The sequence below is a fragment of the Chiloscyllium plagiosum genome, chromosome 2, assembly GCF_004010195.1.
Source record: "Chiloscyllium plagiosum isolate BGI_BamShark_2017 chromosome 2, ASM401019v2, whole genome shotgun sequence".
NCBI classification, from domain to species: domain Eukaryota; kingdom Metazoa; phylum Chordata; class Chondrichthyes; order Orectolobiformes; family Hemiscylliidae; genus Chiloscyllium; species Chiloscyllium plagiosum.
Window position 1 is genome coordinate 8,178,228 of NC_057711.1, and position 21,660 is coordinate 8,199,887.

The window sequence follows — 21,660 nt, forward strand, 5'->3', positions numbered from 1 at the left end:
GTAATTCATTTTTCGTTGATGTAAAATTCAGCCCTCTTTAAAAATTTAATACATTGGAAAGTTTAGCATACGAATGTGCAATTCTTGACAACTGCTGTTGCATTTGCTAAGAGCTTGGCAACATTAAGGATTTTAAGCAGTAGGATGTGACCTAAATGATCAGTGTAGCAATGGTTCTCAGGCTCATTAAAATTGGATGTGAGTCTCTTTTGGAGGAAAATGAGTCAAAGGATTTTTATTTTTAATCTTCTGCTTTAATGTTTGTATACGAGGCTCCAGTTCTGGGTGAAAAGCAGCTAATCTACCTCCAAGCTCTGGAAGGCAGTGCAGCAAACTGGTATCCCTGCAGTTGCCCACAATATTTTGTTGTCCTTGAGATGTTAGTTAGTGTTTAACCTGCTTTCTAAATGTTCATGAGTATCTTGCACTGAGAAGTATTACTGTTTGAAAACCAAGCTTATTTTTTCCTGCTGACTGCCTTTCAATGAGTTGCTGGAACATGCAGTGTGAGACTAGGCACGTAGAAACCTATCGTGTGTTACATTGTCTTGGCATTGCACACACAATCACCGCAACCTCTGCCCACTATTCCCTGCTCTCCTTTCCTCACTGCCCATGATCGTACAGTTTCCAAGGGGGACCAGAGAAAGAAAATTAGGTCAGTTTTGGAAAAGCAGAACAAGATAGCACAAATAAAATGAGATAATTACCCTGTGCTGTGGAATTTCTTTGTTTGGCAGAAAGGCCAAACTGGTCTACTTTCAATCTGCTCTATCCTGTCAGGCTGTAAAAACTGACCAAATTGTCTCCATTTCTTCTTCAAAACACACATGCATACAAAACCACAGAAATATTCTTCACCCACTTCAGTGATGAAAGTGTAAAGAAGGACCAGGAAGCGGTGTGAGGGTCATCAAATATGAGGTTTTCAAAACTGGATGCAAGTACAAAATAAGAACTAACCAATCCAATCATGTTTCCGCATTGATTGTGCGACCACAAAAAGTTTTTTTTTCAAAAGGAGAGTGTGATTGCATTCAAGGAACGGCTAGTTACATATGTGAGGGAGAGTGGAAGGAAGTATATTCCAGTATTGAAATAAGGAACAGAAGATTTTTGTTGAGCTTAAAACTTGGCATATTGCAGTAATCTGTTTCTGACCTGGATTGCTGTGTCAATATCCAAGCCTAACAGACGCTTTGTGTTTCTGCAGGAGAATTACCCACCGCTGCCTCCACCACCTTCGAATGCTGTCGTAACCACCTCGGCATCTAGTGCTCCACGGCCAACATTGGCACCAGCAGACCAGGTGGCACATTCAAGGCCTCAAGCGCGGCCAAATATGTAAGATGAATGAATATTAAAAGCAATGTCCTGAACCTCCTGGTTGGCTCCTGTTGAGAAATTAGCCTTTGCACTTCCAAATAGCAGCCCTTTTTAGTTTCACCACAGAAGGTGGTGGTGATGTTTTCTCCCATTTGTTAATTTATTTGTAAATATTTAATCTTGAAAACTAATGGATGTATTTCAGTGAACTTTAATGTGTGCAGACAGAGTGTAGCCTACAATGAATTTTTGGCCAAGACCCAGATTTGCATCCTTTTTTTTAAAAAGTTCTATTAATATTGGAAAGTGGGGCAAGTGAACTTTTCTTTCAAATGTTGTAGTTTGGCTGAACCAGAATGTTGTTGAGAGTGTGGTGCTGGAAAAGCACAGCAGGTCAGGCAGCATCCGAGGAGCAGGAGAATCGACGTTTCGGGCATAAGCCCTTCTTCAGGAAACTTTCTCCTTTTGATTCAGAATGTTGCCGATGTCTCCGCTGCTCTGCTGTAATTTCTCACAGCTGTCAAAATGTGAGCAGGAATTTCAGAGCAAGTTGCTTTGAAGGTTCCTAAGTGAGATGGACACTCTTAATAACAAGATTTGTAGTTTACTTTGTCATTACAGAGCACCAGACAGGCAGAGAGAAACCTCAGGAAGAGTTGCTTCAATGAAATAATGTTGAGCGAACAGTGTTGTGGTATTGCACACACTCCATTGAATGAACTCTTCACTTGTTTTAAACTCTAACAATTTCTTGTTGTGGAATTGGCAGGAGTCCCCAGTGAAATATGGAATTTACAACTCAACAGTGGACCATCTATCCCACTGAACTGTCTTCATCTTTATGTTCCATATGAGTCTTGTCATTCCAACTATTTTATTTCACTCTTATTTCACCAAATACTTCTGTATATTTCTCCCTCGTGCATTTAATTAAGTCCTGTGAAATACATCTATGCTATTTGCCTCAAGCACTTTCCAACCAGTCAAAGTAAATAAGATTCCTGTGAATTCCCAATTGAATTTAATTTTGACTATCTCATGAATATGGCCTTAGCTTTGGACTCTCCCATCAGTGGGAGCAAGATTTCCATATCTATCCTTTTTGGTGTTGTTTATTTTGTCTGAATACTTTCAGATCACTTCCAGGTTTATTTTTCTAATGATGTGCTAATTTCAGCAAATTCTTCACCCCATTGCTTACCTGCAGGTTTGTTGGTCAGGATGCCTTTGCACTGCATTCCTTGTGCTCGAGTTGTCTACTTAAGAAAAGGTCAGAAGTCACAAGACACCAAGTTTTATAGTCCAACAGATTTATTTGCAATCACAAGCTTTTGGAACGCTGCTCGCTCGTCAGGTGAAGTCAGCTTGTCACCTGATGAAAGAGCAGTGCTTTGAAAGCTTGTGATTTCAAAGAAACCAGTTGGACTATAACCTGGTGTCATGTGACTTCTGACCTTGTTCACCCCAGTCCCACATAAGACCACCACATCATTAATACAAAACATAATGCATGGGTACGTGAATTCCTGAGGAAGCTAGATGTCTCCAAATGAGTTTGAGATGATTAAATGTGAACAATATTCTGCATATTTCAATGTTAAATGATGCATGGTTGGATTAAGCCATTGTTTTGTCAGTTTGCATGTTTATATTACTGATCAAATTTGCTAATAATCTCCCTATTTCTGTAGGTATGTTGCTTTATATCCGTACACTCCCCGAAAAGAGGATGAGCTTGAATTGCGAAAGGGAGAGATATTTCTTGTGCTTGAACGCTGCCAAGATGGATGGTTCAAGGGAACATCTATGCATACTGGCAAAATTGGTGTTTTTCCTGGGAACTATATGGCTCCTGTAACAAGGTCAGTAATTCAGACCCTAATCTACTTCAGAATACTGTATTATATTGCACCACTGTACTCCTCTGTAATGTAGTCGTTATGTTAAAGAACTGATATTCCACAGACTTGCATCCTAGAATCTTGAAAAAAGTGATAGTAGATATGATGGTCATAATCTTAGAAAATTCTTTCCGTTCTGGAAAGGTACCAGCAGTTTGGAAAATATTAAGTATACCACCATTACTTAAGAAAGGAGGGAGGCAGAAAGCAGAAAGGGAGTGTCTGTGATGGGGAAAGTGTCAATCCATTTTTAAACAAGTCATATAGGTTACTTAGAAAACCATGATGTGATCAGACAGAGCCAACATGGCTCTGGGAAAGGGCCATTATGTTTCACAGATGCAGTGGAGTTCTGTAGTACTCTGGGGAGAGGGGAATTTGTAGGTGTGCTGCTCTTGAAATATCAAATGATATTTGATAAGTGTCACATCAAAAGTTGCTTCTCAAAATAAGGATACATGGTGTAGGATGTAACATATTGGCATGGATATAGGAATGTAAACCAACAAGGAACAGATAGTGGAGATAAATGGGTCATTTTCTGTTCGGCAAAAGGGGCTAAGGGATTAGTCACTGGGTCCTCAACTCTGAGAACAATCAATATAACTGGAATGTGTGTTAGCCAAATTTGTCAATAAAGCCAAGACAGGTAGAAAAGTAAGTTCTCAAAAGGAGGCAGAGAGTTTACAAAACAATGTAGACCAGTTCATTGTGTGTGCAAAAATTGGCAGATGGCACGCGATGTAGAAAAATGTGAACTTTTGGGTGAAGCATAGAAGAGCGGTATTATATTTAAATAGGAGGGAATTTGCAGAACTCGGTGTTCCTAAAGCAACTGGGTGTCTTGCTAAAATGATTAGGAAAGCAACTGGAATGGGAGGTGAATTCCCAGGACCTGAGGGACAATGTTTTCACGCAGAGTGTGTGGAATGAGCGCTGAAAACATTAGTTAAAAGCCAACTTCCGTGTCTGAGCTGTTGGCCATCTGTCCTAGTTTCATCCTCTTATACTTTATATCGATTTTGTTTGTCAGATTATACACAATGGGATGTGTAACTATGTAAAGATACAGTGTGAATTAAATTTGATGTTACATGAATTTGTTGAAGAAAACATCCCACAAATAAATCTGCTCCAGTTTGAGTTGGATTAGTAAGCAAATTGTTCTGGATTATAATAAAAACCTGCCTAGGTTGTGGTATCGCATTTAAGGGTTGGAGTCAGTGGGGCGAGAAGAGAGTCTTTGTATGTTGGTCTGAAGCTCTTTTTGGGCCATCTCAGCAAATCATTTGCTGATACAGATTTCAGGTATTGCTGAAGAACTTGAACTTATCAGAGCAATTTTCAAGAAATACTAATGTAAAAGGAAAACAGCATTTTATGCTGTGTAAAGAAAATGTACTGATTGATTGACTTGTCGACTTTGGTGAAGATGTTGCCATGAAGAATTCATAAGATGGAATTCATCCTCAGAGCTTAGATGTGGCTAGGGCTATAGCTGATGTATTATTATGAAGTATTCAAATTTCCCTCAATTTCTGGGTTTTTACGTTAGATTTGAAAAATAGAAGTTATTTCTGACTTGAAAGTATGTATTTATGTATTTCCGGCAAATTGATAAATGCAAGGAGAAAAATTTTAACAAATTGAGTCATTTTTTCAACATTTCTCAGTAAATCCCTGACTTAGTTTCTTGCAAATTTATGGACATATAAATCTGTGTTGCCAGCCTATTCCTACTTTGGAGACTTGTTCTCCTACTTCTTGCCTTTTACAATATTCCTCTTAAACTACATTACCTTCTGAAAATTCTTCCCTCTCTGAGAAGCCACTTGAAAGCCTTTTTCTGTGCAGTTGTGCCATCTCTCCCTTTGTCTCTTTGTTTGTCATCTTGGCATCACTCTCATTGCCTGTCCTCACACATTCCCGTTAACCCCAGTGGGGAACCTTTGTGTAACGTGCAGATGGACCTTCTGCTGTACTTTGATATATCCAGAAAACGAGGGGAGCAGATTTTTTTTTTAAAAAAAAGGGGGCTTGCATTTATCTTGGTCGCTGTAACATGCATCTGGCCACTTGAGCTCTGTCTCACTGAAGATCAGGTGGTGCGACAGACATAAAGCTGTGTGTGTGTAGCGTGGACAGCTTGCTCATCCCCTTGTAAATTTGTGATCCTGGCAGGGTAGCAGCACTGGCATGTTGCTTGATAATTTATTTTCTTAATTGGTAGATTAGCTCACAACTGCATTGCTAATTAAATAATACAACTCTTTTTAAATTAGCTCAGCCTCAACTAACACTAGACTTGAGAAAGAACTGTTCAGCAGAAGGGTCTGTAGAATTTTTTTTTGCGAAAAGAGAGGCTTCCTAATCAGCCTGATGGAAGGCCATGTGCCTGTAACATTCACACTGCTTCTCTCTGTCTCTATCTCTTCCCTCCTTCTCCTGCTCCCCAGCACAAATGCTCTCTCTCTCTCTCCCTTTCTCTCTCCCTTTCTCTCTCCCCTCTCGCTCTCTTTTTTTCTCTCTTTTTTTCTCTCTTTTTTTTCTCTCTCTCTCAGACCATCAATTTTTCAATGTATAATTTAATTTACATCACACTGTAAATTCTGCTATAAATTCTGTGTTAGGATTGAGCCCTCCACTATCATCTGATGAAGGAGCATCGTTTCTAAAGCTAGTGTGCTTCCAATTAAACCAGTTGGACTATAACCTGGGGTTGTGTGATTTTTAACTTTATACACCCCAGTCCAACACCGGCATCTTCAAATCTTTTTTTCTCTCTCTCTTTTTTTCTCTCTCTCTTTTTTTCTCTCTCTCTCTTTCTCTCTCTCTCTCTCATGCTCGCTCTCAACCGCGCGCTCCCCCCCGCCTTCTGTAGTGTCCTCTCTTTCTGTTGCCCATATTCATATTGCTATTTCAATCTTGCTATTTTAAATTGTTTGCAGGGCTCCAGCTGCAGCAGGGCAGTCTAAGTTGCCTGTAGTGGTGACGGCACAAGTTGGCCGAGGAGTGACCACAGTGGTGCCCGTGCCAGCGGTGACACCCCAGCCCAAAGCTCCCAGTAACGGCCTGGATTTGAGCAGACCAGTCAGCCCGACGCCGCCAGTCCCCACCGCAGTCATATCAGGGGCACACGTACAGGCTACCAACCCACAGGCCAAGGTTCTGATGCACATGACGGGTCAGATGACAGTTAACCAAGCTCGTAATGCTGTTCGGACGGGTGAGTCCAGCTCAGTATTATTGCAGCTATTCATCCATGTGACTCAAACTATTCTGGTGGGTCACAAGGCAAGAGTTACCTTCTCTGACTTTCTCACTGTTGCATTTCCTTCACCACTGACTTATAGTTTCAACCAGGAGCAATATCCAATCTTTTTTTCTGTGATACCAACTTCGTCTTGTCTCTTCACCTTTCCCAGTTGCAACGTTAGCGCCGTCCTGCCTTTGTTTTAAATCTAAATTTCTGTAATTGGTTATATTTTTCCATAGCAGGTTGAGTTTAAAAACTTAGGACCAGACGGTGACCATTCGGCCCCTCGGCCTGTTCTGTCACTCAGTTGAATCAAGCCTGATCTCCATTTGAATTCCATTTCCTCTCCTTTCTCCCTACTTTCATTTCCTCATCCTTTAAAACCTTAGCAGTCTCAGTTATTAACAGACGGCCTTATTGGCTTTGTGTGGGAGATGGTTTGGAATTTTACAAGTTTCTGCATGTAAACATCATCCCTGGATGCTGTACCCATTTATTCTGCCCCCTGAAACACACTAAAAGCAGTAGTTTCTCTTGATGTCATCATTTGCTTTTGTCTTCACTGGCATGATGCTGTGGATCTGGATACTGACCAGAAGAACTTTTCCTGTTGTGTTTTTGCTTGGGAATTTTATCATCGATTTGAACTTGGGAAGGAGGTCTGGTAGGGTAACAATTTCAATACTGTCCCTCTGTTCTTTCTCCACTGCCCTGCAACTTTCTCTTTTCAAAACCTATCCAGTCCTCTGTTGGGCATTCTTTGACCGTCCTTTCAGACAACGCATTCCAGATTATAACACACTGCATAAAATAAATGCTCTTTATCTTTCACTAGCCTTTTGACAATTGCCTTTGATCAGTGTCTTCTTACCCTCCTACAAATGAAACAGTTTGTGCTTAGTTGCTCTATCAAAATTCTCCATCATTTTGAACACATTTATTACATTTCTCCCCCACCATTTCCCACCTATTGCTTTGTAGTTCAGTCACATCACTACAGTGACATCTCATTTCACCAACAGCTGCTGTCCAGGGCCAGGAGAGACCGACTGCAGCAGTGACTCCAATCCAGGCTCACAGCCCAGCTTCCCCCAGCCCTGCCACGACAGCGGCTCCACAGCAGGTCGTCACTCCTTTCACCGTTGTCGCTGCTCCCACAGCAACGAGGCCCACTGTCGCTCTGACCTCGGCAACTGCTGCTATAACCCCTCCAAACATCAGTGCCACCGCTCTGGAGGGGGAGTCGTTGGGCATAGCCATCCCATCTGCAACAGCCTCAGCTGCTAATAAATTTGACAAGGAGAGCAGAGAGAAGGTGAGAGGGGTTTTTTTTTTCTTAAAATTGTTATTGAAAGTGGCACATAAATCTTTGTTCGAAGGTTTAGAGTTAAATCCCCACTTTGGAGACTTGAGTACTACAAAACTCCAGATTGGTACTTCAATGCAGCACTGAAGGAGTGCTGTACTGTCGGAGCTTTCAACTTCTGGGTGAGATGTTCAACCTTGGCCCCGTCTTTCCTCTCACTGGGGGGAGTTCTGTGATCCCAGGTGCACTCGTTTAAAGAAAAGCTGGTTCTGACCAATACTTAAATGTCCTGAAATACAAAAACCTGGTTATTATTACAGTGCCGTTCTGGTGTAACACATGTTTTGTCAGTGTCAATTGACTATAGTGCAATGAACGAATTGTGAGCACAGTTTGGATAACATGAACTTTCTACTGAACTGGTATAGCAATTTCTTCTACAGCGTGATTGTCTATAGCTTGAGGTTGCAGAGGGACACCACTGTTGTTATACCAGAGCGCACCGTGCAAGGTTGTGTGAGAGAATATGCTGAAGTCTGGGTCCTTTAGCAAAGATCTGTGCTTCAGGTTTTCAATCGACAACCATATCCTATCCATTTAGAGTCATAGAATCATATAGTCATACAACCCATTGAGTCCATGCTAACCTATCTACACTAATCCTGGCATGTAACTTTGAATGTTATGATATTTCAACTGCATCACCAGTGACTACACCTCAAAAGGTGTCAGTGCTGTACTGGTTCCAAAGTACTTTCAGATCCCTGGGGTTGTGGAAGGTGCTACGTAAATACATATGTGCCAAAACTTTGGTCAGGGTGGAGCTGGACTACTATGTGCAGTTCTGGTCACCTTCCTACCGAAAGGATATGATGCCACTGGAGTTTGGGGATCTTTTGCAGTGGATATTCACCAGGATGTTGCCTGGGGATGGATCACTCCACCCATGAAGAAAGGCTGGATGAGTGTGCATTGTTTTCTTTCGAGTGGAGACCTGATCGAGGGTGTATGGAATTGAGGGCGTAGAACAGGGTGGATAGGAAGCAGCTGTTCCCTTCAGTCAAAAGGTCAATAATGAGAGTCATAATTTTAAGGTGAAAAGCATGAGATTTAGAGGGGTGGCACGGTGGCTCAGTGGTTAGCACTGCTTCCTCACAGCATCAGAGACCCGGGTTCAATTCCTGCCTCGGGTGACTGTGCAAACTCCACACAGACATTCTCCCTGTGTCTGCGTGGGTTTCCTCCCACAGTCCAAAGATGTGCAGGTCAGGTGGATTGGCCATGCTAAATTGCCCATAGTGTTCAGGGTCATCCAGGTTGGGTGCATTAGTCAGGAGTAAATGTACAGTAGTAGGGTTGGGGAATGGGTTTGGGTGGGTTACTCTTGAGAGGGTTGGTATGGACTTGTTGGGCCAAATGGCCTGTTTACATTCTGTAGGGACTCCATGACTGCGCAAACTCCAGAAACATTCTCCACGTGTCTGCATGAGTTTCCTCTGTGTGTGCTGGTTTCCTCCCACAGTCCAAAGACATAATGGGTTAAGTGAATTGGCCATGCTAAATTGCCAGTAGTGTTCAGGGATGTGTAGGTTAGGTGCACTAATCAGGTTAGACAAAGGGTAGGGGGAATGGGTCTGGGTGGGTTACCCTTCGGATGGTTAGTGTGGACTTGTTGGGCCTAAGGAGCCGCTTCCACTCTGTAGGGAATGTATGATTTTACGAGATTTGAGGAAAATCTTTTTCACCCAGAGGGTATCAGCAATATACTGCCTGGGAGGGCAGTAGAGGGAGCAATCCTCAGTGCCTTTATAAAAAATAATATGTGGACGAGCAGTTGAAATATCATAACATTTAAAGTTACGTACCAGATGCTGGAAAATAAGATTAAACTGGAAAGAGTGCCAAAGAAATTTACAAGGATGTTGCCAAGACTAAATAGCCTGAGTTATAGGGAGAGACTGGACAAGCTAGGACTTTTCTCTTTAGAGGGTAGTAGACTGAGGGGGTGGCATCTTAGAGAAGTGTATTAGATCATGAGAGGCATGGATAGGGTGAATGCACTCACTCTTTTTCCCGGGGTTGGGTAATCGAGGATGAGAGGGCATCAGTTTAAGGTTAGAGGGGAAAGAATAAAAGGGAACCTGAGGGGCAACCTTTTTTTTACACAGAGGAGGCGGCACGGTGTCTCAGTGATGAGCACTGCTGCCTCACAGCGCCAGGGACCCAGTCTGATTTGTGCCTTGGGCAACTGTGTGTGGTGTGGCGTTTGCATGTTCTCCCCGTGTCTGCGGGGGTATCTTCCGGGTGTTCCGGTTTCCTCTCACAGTCCAAAGATGTGCAGATAGGTAAATTTGGTCACGCTAAATTGGCCATAGTGTTCAGAGATGTTAAGTGCATTAATCAGGGGTAAATATAGGGTAGGGGAATTGGTCTGGGTGGGTTATACTTCAGAGGGGCGGAGTGGACTCATTGGGCCGAAGGGCCTGTTTCCACACTGGAGGGATTCTTGGGGAAAAAATTGTTACAAGTATGGAATGAGCTGCCAGTGGAAGTTATTGAGGTGGGTACATTAACAACATTTAAAAGGGATTTGGACCCATACCTATTTAGGAAAGGATGAGAAGGTTATGAGCCAAGCGCAGGGAAATGGGGTTAGTGTGGATGGACGTTTTTGGTCTGCATTGATCAGTTTGCACCAAAGTGCTGTAGGACTGTGTGACTCTAACTCAACGAAGAAACAAATGGTATAAAAATTCTTGCTTTAAAATTTTTACTGTGACCACCGAACCTAAATCAGCATAGAGCATGCCAGAACTACCGGCAAAATTGTATGCAGTAGAACCTATAAGTTAACTATAAGTAGCTAATATGGTAAAGTTAAGCCTCCGATTTGCTGGCTGATTCTCAAGTAATATGGCACTAAGTACCGTTTCCAAAATCTTTCACAACTCTACTTTGTTGGAGTAAAGTTTTAAATCTCCTTCCTCCCCCACAGGTGTTTTAGCGTCCAATAATCAATACACCATTTGAGCACCTCCAACAATGTTTTTTGCCAAAACGAGTTCTTCTGCCAAACCTCTTTCACTCAATTTATGAAGATCCTAATGTATTAGCTTTGTGAGTCAGTTTCATCCGACTGCTGAGTATCCCACTGCTCGGTATAATAGGGCTTCGATAAAACCAGGAGAAAGTGAGGACTGCAGATGCTGGAGATCAGAGCTGAAAAATGTGTTGCTGGAAAAGCGCAGCAGGTCAGGCAGCATCCAAGGAGCAGGAGAATCAACGTTTCGGGCATGAGCCCTTCTTCAGGAATGAGGAGGGTGTGCCAAGCAGGCTAAGATAAAAGGTAGGGAGGAGGGACTTGGGGGAGGGGCGTTGGGAATGCGATAGGTCGAAGGAGGTTAAGGTGAAGGTGATAGGCCGGAGAGGGTGTGGGGGCAGAGAGGTCGGGAAGAAGATTGCAGGTCAAGAAGGCGGTGTTGAGGGTTGGGACTGAGATGAGGAAGCTGGAGAAATCTGCATTCATCCCTTGTGGTTAGAGGGTTCCTAGGTGGAAGATGAGGTGCTCTTCCTCCAGGCGTCGTGTTGCCATGGTCTGGCGTTGGAGGAGTCCAAGGACCTGCATGTCCTTGGCGGAGTGGGACGGGGAGTTAAAGTGTTCATCCACAGGGCGGTTGGGTTGGTTGGTGCGGGTGTCCCAAAGGTGTTCTCTGAAACGTTCCGCAAGTGGGCGGCCTGTCTCTCCAATGTAGAGGAGGCCACATTGGGTGCAGTGGATGCAGTGAATGATGTGTGCCGAGGTGCAGGTGAATTTGTGAGAGATATGGAAGGATCCTTTGGGGCCTTGGAGGGAAGTAAGGGGGAGGTGTGGGCGCAGGTTTTGCATTTCTTGCGGTTGCAGGGGAAGGTGCCGGGAGTGGAGGTTGGGTTGGTGGTGGGTGTGGACCTGACTAGGGAGTCGCGGAGGGAGTGGTCTTTCTGGAACGCTGATAGGGGAGGGAAATATATCCTTGGTGGTGGGGTCTGATTGGAGGTGGCCAGCTTCTCGTCGTACCCAGATTCCTCATGCAGCTTGATTTTGTCTTGCTTAAATTAGTTGAGCACAAGAAATTAGTTATTTTCTGCGAAACTTTTGATGCAATTTTTAAAAAATTAATTCATGGGATATGGGCATCACCAGCTAACCCAACATTCATTGCCAATCCCCAACTGTAGTCAATCACATTGCTTTGGGTCAGGAATCTCATGAAGGCAAATAAAAGTAAGGACATTGAGAGCAAGATGGAATTTGACAACAATGGACAAGGCTTACTTGGTCACCTTCGGATTAGCTTTTCCAGATTTTCATTGATTTCATCGTCTGCTGTGGAGGGATTTGGAACATTTTTCAACAGGCATTTGCTTGAGGTTCTGGAATAATCTTCCAGTTACTTTTACCACTACAGTAAAATAAATAATTAGGAAGGTAAGTGGAGTTGTCGCATTTGTGGTGAGGGAAATGGAATGTAAAAATAGGAAGGCTTATTGCAGCTATACAAGCTGTTGGTGAGACCAGGCTGGAATACTGTGCACAGTTTTGGTCTCCTTAATTGAAAAACAATATAATCGCTGTAAGAGTGGTTCAGGCAAGGTTCAGTCGCCTAATCCCTGGAGTGAATGGGTATTTTATGAGGAGAAGGTGAGCAGGTGGACCCTTTATCATAGCATGGAGGAGAATGGGAGGTGATCTTACTGAAACATGTAAGGTCCTGGGGGGATATACTGCAATGGACTTGGAGAAGTTCGAACTAGGAGACATACTTGAAAAATAAGACGAGTCCTCATTAAGATGGAGGTGAGGAGAACTTTCTTTTCTATGAGTCGTTATTATTTCAAATTCTTTTCCTCAAAAGAGTGTAGGGTGGCTTATTCAATTTGTTCAAGGCTAGGATAGATAAATTTTTAATGAGGGGGGAGCAAGTCCATGATTGTGGGGCAGACAGCAAAGTGAAATTGAGATGACAATCAGAACTACTATATAATTTTTAGCTTTGTTCAAGGATGTGGGTATCACAGGCTAGGTTAGCATTTGTTGTTATCTTTTGAGAAAATGCTTCTGGACTGTCGACTTGAAACACTGCAGTCCGTAGAGGCATCCACAGCGCTGTCAGCATAAAGTCATAGAGCTGTACACAGACACTTCAGCCCAACTCATCCGTGCCGACCAGATATCCTAAATAAATCTAGTCCCACTTTTCAGTATTTGGTCCATATCTCTATTAAACCCTTCCTATTCCTAGACCCATCCAGATGCCTTTCACATGTTGTAATTGTACCAGCCTCCAACACTTCCTCTGGCAGTTCCAGCATACGTGCACCACCTTCTGCATGAAAAAGTTGCCCCTTAGGTCCCTTTTAAATCTTTCCCATCTCACCTTAAACCTATGCCCTGTAGTTCTGGACTCCCCCATCCTAATGAAAAGACCTTGTCTGGTCACCCTATCCATGCTCCTCATGATTTTATAAATGTCTAAGTTCATCCCTCAACCTCAGACGCTCCGGAAAACAGCCTCCGCCTATTCAGCCTGTCACTGTAGCTCAAACCGTCCAACCCTGGTAACCATCAAATAGCTCAAACCGTCCAATACTTGTAAATTTTTTCAAGTTTCACAACATGCTTTCTATAGAAAGGAGACCAGAATTGTACATAAGGTTCCAAAAGTGGCCAAACCAATGTCTTGTACAGCCTCAACATGACCTCCCAACTCTTATACTCCATGTCTTTGACCAATAAAGGAAAGTATGCCAAACACCTTCACTGTCCTATCTACCTGCGACTCCACTTTCAAGGAACTGTGAACTTGTACTCCAAGGTCTGTTTGTTCAGTAACACTTCCCAGGATTTTACCATTAAGTGTATAAGGCCTGCCCTGATTTGCCTTTCCAAAGTGCAGCACCTCGCATTTATCTAAACTAAATTCCAACTGCCACTCCTCAGCTCTTTGGCCCATCTGATCAAAATCCCGTTGCATTCTGAGATGAGAGGCACCCTTGGCACTGTTAGGAAGGGACATCACAGATTGCACCCAATGACAGTCAAGGAATCGTGACAGAATTCCCACTCTGGATGTTGTGTGACTTGAAGGGCACATGGAGGGCAGAATGTTCCCATGCATCTGTTGTCTTTATCCACTCTAGGCAGTGAACATCCCAGTTTTGAATGGTGTTGTGGAACAAACCTTGGTGAATTATTGTTCTGCTTATTGTAGCAGTTTCTCACAACTGTATGTCGGTGACAGAGGGAGTGAATATTGATGACTGTGGCTGGAGTGCCATTGAGTATTCTGCTTTGTCCTGGATGATGTCAAGCTTATTAGATTAGATTACAGTGTGGAAACAGGCCCTTCGGCCCAACAAGTCCACACCGACCCGCCGAAGCGAAACCCACCCATACCCCTACATTTACCCCTTACCTAACACTACGGGCAATTTAGTATGGCCAATTCACCTAACCTGCACATCTTTGGACTGTGGGAGGAAACCGGAGCACCCGGAGGAAACCCACGCAGACACGGGGAGAACGTGCAAACTCCACACAGTCAGTCGCCTGAGTCGGGAATTGAACCCGGGTCTCTGGCGCTGCGAGGCAGCAGTGCTAACCACTGTGCCACCGTGCCGCCCACAAAACGGGAGGTGGGTATTGCTGGGCCAACATTTATTGCCCCATCCCTAGGTGCTGTTGAGAAAGTGGTTGTGAATGTCTTGTTGAACCAGTACAGTCCCTGTGCTGTTGGTAGACCCACAATGCTCTTAGGGAGGGAATTCCAGGATTTTGACCCAGTGACACTGAATGAACAGTGACATATTTCCAAGTAAAGATGCTGAGTTGCTTGGAGGGGGCCTTGGTTGTATTCTCATCTACTTGCCTCCATTTTCTTCTCATTGGCAGTGTTCCTGGTTTGGAAGGTGCTGTCTACAGAGCTTTAGTGAATGTCTGCACCATCTCTTGTAGACAGTACACACTCCTGCTGCTGAGCCTCGATGTAGGGAGTGGATGTTTGTGGATATGGCACCAGTGATGCAGGCAGCTTTTGTCCTGGATGGTGTCGGACTTCTTGAGTGTTGTTGGAGCTGCCCCCATCCAGGCAAGTAGGGAATATTCCAGGGCAAAGATTGCCTTATGGTATTATCACTATTAATCCAAAGCCCCAAGTGATGTTCTGGGGCAGATGATTGATATTGAATTTAATAAAAATCTGGAATTGAGAATAATGATAACCATGAAACCATTGCCAATCGTTGGAAAAAACCCATATTGTTCTTTAATATCCTTTAGGGAAGGAAATTTGCCATTTTTAGCTGAAATAAAACAAAGAACTGTTGAAGCTGGAGATCGGAAACAAAAACAGAAATTGCTGGCAAAATTCAGCATGGCTGGCAGCATCTGAAGAAAGAAAGCAGAATTAACTTCAAGTCTGGTCACTCTGCTCTGCTTTATCCACTTAAATAACAGCTTCTCTATTCTTCCTGCTGAAGTTTAGAACCTGCATTTTCCCAAGTTATATTCTATCTGCCAAATGCTGTGCCCAGTCACTTATCCTGTCCATATCTTGTGGTAGACTCTGTGTCATCCTTACCACTTGCCTTCCTGCCAAATATTTGAGTCATCTAAAAACATGGCTTAATGCAGTCACTTTCCTCATCCAAATCATAAATATATGTTGTGAATAATTATGGCCCAGCACTGATCCCTGTGGCACACCACTGGTTATAGGTTGCCATCCTGAAAATGTTCCTTTTTTCCCAACTCTGTCTTCTATTAGTTCGCTTGTGCCTTGTGGATGTTGGACAGGTTTTGAAGGGTCATGTTGAATGGTGAAGCAGGACTGAAGGCTGGAATAGTCTGCTCTGGCTCCTATGTTCTTCTGGGTCCAAAGCAGGTATAAATGACAAAAATGTAGCAGCAAAGGGAGATGGCAACATGGGGCATGTGACAAGGGAAGGCTGCTGAAATCTGGGAGCATTGGGCAGAAAAATGGGTTGTTGTTGAGAGCAGACCAATCTCCTGATGATGCATCTTGGTTTCCTATTATCTTACCCCCGAGTGACACTGGTCAATATGAGCTGGAAGTTGTTTTCTGTAAGGTGCTTTGTTTGAATGGAGTGGGGAAAGTGACATATAATTGCAAGGACAACCTAACAATTGACTGTAAAGTTAAATGAATATGATAATTGAGATATTATTCTTTCAATGATTTTCAAACTGAAACAAAACATGCTAATTGACAATTGAGATTTGTCCCAGTGACTCTGTTCCTATCAGAGGTGACATTTGATGGTCTCTTGTTTGCTGACTAAACTTAACTAACTTAACCATTGCCTCCTTTCCAAACTTTCTTTCTCAAACATTCCTGTCCTACAAACTTGCATTACAACTGAAAGGTTGTGTAAGTAGGGTGTTGAGTTTAATTCCCACAGTGCAATGTTGTTGCACTGGTGAGACACAGGACAAGTGCAGTAACGCACAGAAAATTGTTTCAGATCACATTGTGGTAGCTTGAAAATTTTAATCTGTTTTTTTAAGGTGGAGAAATATAAATCTGATACCATGGTCATGAAGTGGATGATTTGGTATGACATCATTTCTGTCTTTATTTGGGAAGGAACCTCACTGATTTAACCGATGTTTAATTCATGTTGGAGCATTGTCCCTGAGCACTTGCAAGCTGAGTATTATCAGATAAAACAAAGACTAAGGTGGTGGGTCACTAATGCCTCGGGACAGCTTGGAAAGGGCAGTAAAAGTGGTTGCCCACACCGCAGTAATCTCACAGCTCCTGCACTCAAGGGTTTAATTAGAATCACAGCTGACCCGGATTCCAATCGATCACAAGTTGTTGAGAGATATTTTGCAACTAATTCTATTTAAACTGAAAGACAGGCATTAGGGTACCCATAAATTAGCTTATTTATTTAGCTGATGTATTAGGTATTTTCTTTTTGTCATCTAGAGAAAGCAAATCTTTGGTGTTTTGGTCGACACGGATGGTTATTGATGCAGCCAGGAAGCTACAATTAACTATACCTCAGTGTTGGGCAGGAGATGGTTCACTGGGTTTCCTGCTCCCAGTTTCCATCCATGGCCAACTCCGGTGTTTATATTGTAGTTTGTTAGAGGACAAGGTGAGTCTCCATAGTGACACCTCTTATAAAGAAAGGCTGCCAGCCCTAATGATGGGGCTTTTACATGACGAATGGCCATTTGAGTGTTAACAGCATCCAGGGAACTCTGCGGCACTTCTTGTAGTGATGATGGTAATACCTTTGAGAGGTACAAGAAGAAAATTGATTGAAAGTGGAAGCAGATAAAGACTGATTTAATGGAAAGTTCTTTAATAGAACTTTACACGCAGGAGAACATCTAGTTTTGCTGTGTATTGACCAACAGATATTTTCCCTGCTGAATCTCGCGTGTCAGTTCAGTGTAAATGTTGGTTATAGTTGAAAGTTATAGTTTCAAACTCATTAATTGTTACAGAAGGAGAAGAAAGGTTTCCTGAAACTCCTGTCAGGTGCGTCTACCAAGCGCAAGTCTCGGCCATCACCCCCATCTTCGCCCACTTTAGAATCCGAACAGGCGGCTTCAGAGACATTGCTCCAGGGGGCTGTGGGTCCAGAAGTCCCTTCAAGTATCAGCCACGGCAGAGCCGGATCCTGCCCCGTGGACACAGAGGCCCAAGGAACAGCACTGGAAACACTCCATCGAAAAACAGCTTCTTTAGATTCTGGCGTTCCAATCGCTCCTCCTCCCAGGCAACCGTGTTCATCCATGGCTTCAGTTCAACTGGAATCCAAATCCGTACCATGTGAAAGGTATTCATTTCACTTTGCTTTGGTACAGTCTTTACAAAGAGGGAGAATAAATGTAGACTGCATGCTGTTTGCTCCGTAATCTCGTCTTCACCGAAGTGTTGGTCCATTTTAAAGAACGGTTCAGCTTTGCTTGTTCATGACCCTGAAACTTTCATTGTGAATTAAACCCCTAAGTGGCATGAAAATAAGAGTAATTCTCTGTCTATCATTGCCTCCGTCCTCACTTTAATCCCTTCCTCTCGCAAGTTGCTGACCTCTATCTGTCACTCTGGTTCTCTTCATTTTTCTTTCTTCTCTTGCACTTCTTTGACTCTCCCTTTCCCTGTGGCTCGCCTGTTTTGGGAGAGCAGTGGAGAACTGATGAATCATTAACAAAGTCATTGTTGGCAACACTATGCTCACAAGTGGCTGCTGAATCATCTGATTGTATTTATATCCTGATGTTTAGACATTGTGAAAGAAACCCATTAGCAATAGCTAATCATTAACAGTGTGGTGTAGTTATTCATTTACCAGAAGTGCTTTTTTACAAAATGGAAACGATATCAATGAAAAAGAAAGTCAGAAAATGTATTTGGGAAAACCGATAGTGATTGGGAGTTTTGCACTGAGGCTTTGGAAAGTGAAGACTGCTTAATGTCTCTCTTCCAGTCTCTCACCGCTCCATCATCTTTACTAATCTCATCACAACCGTGTGCGCAGGCCATCAGTAACTTCAGCTGCAGCATGTAACAGAGAGGTGGAAATATCACTCTCTCAGCGTGAATGTGAAACCAAAGATGCAGAATTGTAGTTCGTTCCAGAAGAAGAAGGTGGTCACTTGCCCCTTCATACACATCCCTCATCTCAGAAAGATGTTACTTAATTGACTTCTCCTGCACTATTCCTACATACCTGCTGAGTTTTTCAAAATGTTCTCTTCCTCTCTTGAAAACCTTTATTGAAACTGCTTGCGCCATTTTTTTCAGCTGGGACACCTGTGCTTTAAGCAAAGAGGAAAACAAATCTTGTCCCTTTCTGAGGATGGCCCAGTGGCTCAGGCTTACACTGCTGCCTCTCAGCACCAGGGACCCGGGTTCGATTCCCAACTCGGGCAACCGTCCGTATGGAGTTGTACGTTCTCCCCGTGTTTGCTCCAGTTTCCTCCTACAGTCCAAAGATGTGCAGGTTAGGTGAATTGGCCGTGCTAAATTGTCCATAGTATTCAGGGATGTGTAGGTCAGGTGCATTAATTGGGGGTAAATCTACAGTAATAGGGGAGGGGAATGGGTCTGGGTGAGTTACACTTCAGAGGGTCATTGTGGACTTGTTGGGCCCAATGGCCTGCTTCCACACTGTAGGAATTCTATGATTTCTTCATTGTCTTTGTGACGTGTTTAAATATATGTCTGTGTATGGAATGAGCTGCCAGAGGAAGTGGTGGTGGCTGGTACAGTTGCAGCATTTAAGAAATGGGTATGTGAATAGGAAGGGTTTGGAGGGATATGGACCAAGTGCTGGCAGGTGGGACTAGATTGAGTTGGGATATCTGGTCGGCATGGACGAGTTGGACCGAAGGGTCTGTTTCCATGCTGTACATCTCTATGACTCTGGTTGCCTCAATCAGCGAGAACTTTTAAAATTTTGAGCACTCCAGCAGAATGCTTCCTAAACTTCTGGTGAAGATATTGACAGATGGAAATTAGTGCACTTAACAGTAAAAGTTGGAGTTGTACTTTGTGATGTGTGAAGTCAACCACTGTGGATTCAAGAAAAAAAAGATTTTAAATGCAAAGCTACTGGAGAGGCATGAAATGAGTTGGCTTTCCAAATCCTGAACGGTACAGAAAGCAATCAGAAAGACCAATGAAATATTGGCCAGATTTCAAGGGAGCTGATAGCATGGGTTCAAATGCCACGTCAACATCTGGTACAATTTAAATTTAGACCATAAAACTAAAACTGAAAGCTAATCTCAACAATAGTAACCATGAAATCACAAATGACCTAGACCTTAGTGTACAATTTCAAAATTTCTGGATGATACAAAATTTAAACTACTGTGAATAGTGGGGTGAATGGTTTGATAAGGACTTAGACATAATCGTAGGATGGGTCAACAGGAGAAGTTCAATGTGGAGAAATGTGAGATGAATCATTTTACTAGGAAGAACATGGAGAGATTACGATATAAGGTTTATGGGCAAAGGTTTAAGGTGAGGGAGCAAAGATTTAAAAGGGACCTGAGGGGCATTTTTTCACACACATGGTGATGGGTGTGTAGAATGAGCTGCCAGAGGAAGTGGTAGAGGTGGATACACTGACAACATTTAAAAGATATTTGGACAGGTAAGTGAGTCAGAGAGGTTTGGAGCGATATGGGCCAAATGCAAGCAAATGAGACTAGTTCAGTTTAGGATATCTGATTGTCATAGACTAGTTGGACTGAAATGTCTGTTTCCGTGTTGTACGACTCTAACTCTGTGAAACAGTAGCATAATGGTGATAGCATAACAGTAGCATAAGGGTTTTTTATTCATTCAGGGAACTTGTCCATTAATGGCTGAGCCAACATTTATTCCCCATCCCAAGTTGCCCTTGAGAAGGTGTTGGTGAGCTGCTATAGGTAGACCCACATAAGGCCTTAGTAATCGTGGTGCAACTGGTTCACAAATTGCTTTTAGGAGAGGAAACCTTTCCATCCTTATCTAGTCCAGGCTACATGTGTCGTCTTCAGTGGTTGAGTCTTAACAAACAGCTCTGTTCAGTGGCAGTTAGGAATGGCCAGTGATACCCACAGCACATGAAAGAATTAATTAACTTTCAAGTGGGTGCAGGAGCAGAGGGAATTGGGTGTGTATGTGCATAATAATTAAAGATGGCAGGATAGGTTGGGGAGTGTGATTAATAAAACACACAGTATCCAAGGCTTTATTAACAGGGTCATAGAGTACAAGAGCACGGATATTATGTTTAACTGATATAAGACACCAGTTCTGCCTGGAGTATTGCATCCAGTTCTGGGCCCCAGTCTTTAGGAAGGATGTGATCGTCACAAATAAATACCAGTCTTTCTCGACAAAGGTGCCTTCTATGGGCTATTCTTAATATTAGTTGTGGAGACCATTCAGAATATTGCAAATACTATTTGTTTACGCTTTTCCTTTTTTTGACTTCCACATTAAACATGTGGCCTTTCAGTAAAGCAGCAACTGCAAAACCAAATAACTTTGGTTTATTTTGATTCAGCTAAGGGTTTCCATGGGAACAGACTGGCTGAGAGATCAGCTCTAGTCTTGCTTGTGACTGAGCCAAACATTGTTCTTGTTTGGTGAGGCACATCATAGTGAGCAGCAGAGCCAAAACACACCGACCTGAGAAAGAGAAAGAAAGATTTGCATTGATACAGCATCCTTCATGACCCTAGGCCATTCCAAAATACTTCTGAAATGTACTCACTACTGGAAAATGGAAAATGCAACAACAAATTTCCACACAGCAAGATCACAGAGAACAATTGGCGCTCTCCAGTTTTTGCCACGTGTAATCATGGGACTAAACAGATAGATTCCTTACCTGTAGATCTTTGAGCGCAAAGGAAAGGGTGCACCCAAGGTAGTGGACTCCAGTTGCAGGAATTTGCTTCCTTTTTTTAATCCCCTTCTGGCGCCCTGCCTCATTCAGGTGTTTAGACTAGATGCATGTTGCAGCTTGATGTGCAAGTGGTTTGATTTATTGTCACATGTGCCTCAATACAGTGAGAAGTTTTCTTTTGCGAGCAGTACAGGCAGATCGTAGCAAACAAGGATGTACAGGCCACAGTGTGCTTAGACAGAGCGAGACTTACAGGGGTACGGCTGCACAGGAGGGGCACAAAGCGAGATCAACATTTAGATTTCACATTTCGAGAGGTCCATTCAGCAGTCTAATAGCAACAAGGGAAGAAGCTGTTGGTATGTGCAAGCTTTTGTATCTTCAGCCTGACTGACTCTACTTCGGAGGAGCTCGCTACCAATTGTTAGTCATTACTGTGTTCCTTT

At 43.1% G+C, this 21,660-nt stretch overlaps 1 protein-coding gene across 4 annotated transcripts in view; it reads left to right on the forward strand.

Moving 5' to 3' along the window:
* The window catches only part of sh3rf1 (SH3 domain containing ring finger 1), a 155,302-nt gene that overhangs the window by 131,645 nt on the left and 1,997 nt on the right, over positions 1-21,660 (forward strand). For 3 of the 4 annotated variants that reach the window (XM_043703587.1, XM_043703578.1, XM_043703596.1), the window contains exons 7-11: positions 1,214-1,344; positions 3,018-3,188; positions 6,176-6,453; positions 7,506-7,798; positions 17,307-17,641. In XM_043703587.1, the coding sequence (XP_043559522.1) occupies positions 1,214-1,344; positions 3,018-3,188; positions 6,176-6,453; positions 7,506-7,798; positions 17,307-17,641 (1,208 nt within the window). The remainder of the gene's footprint in view (positions 1-1,213; positions 1,345-3,017; positions 3,189-6,175; positions 6,454-7,505; positions 7,799-17,306; positions 17,642-21,660) is intronic. The other variant, XM_043703607.1, reaches the window with a different exon arrangement.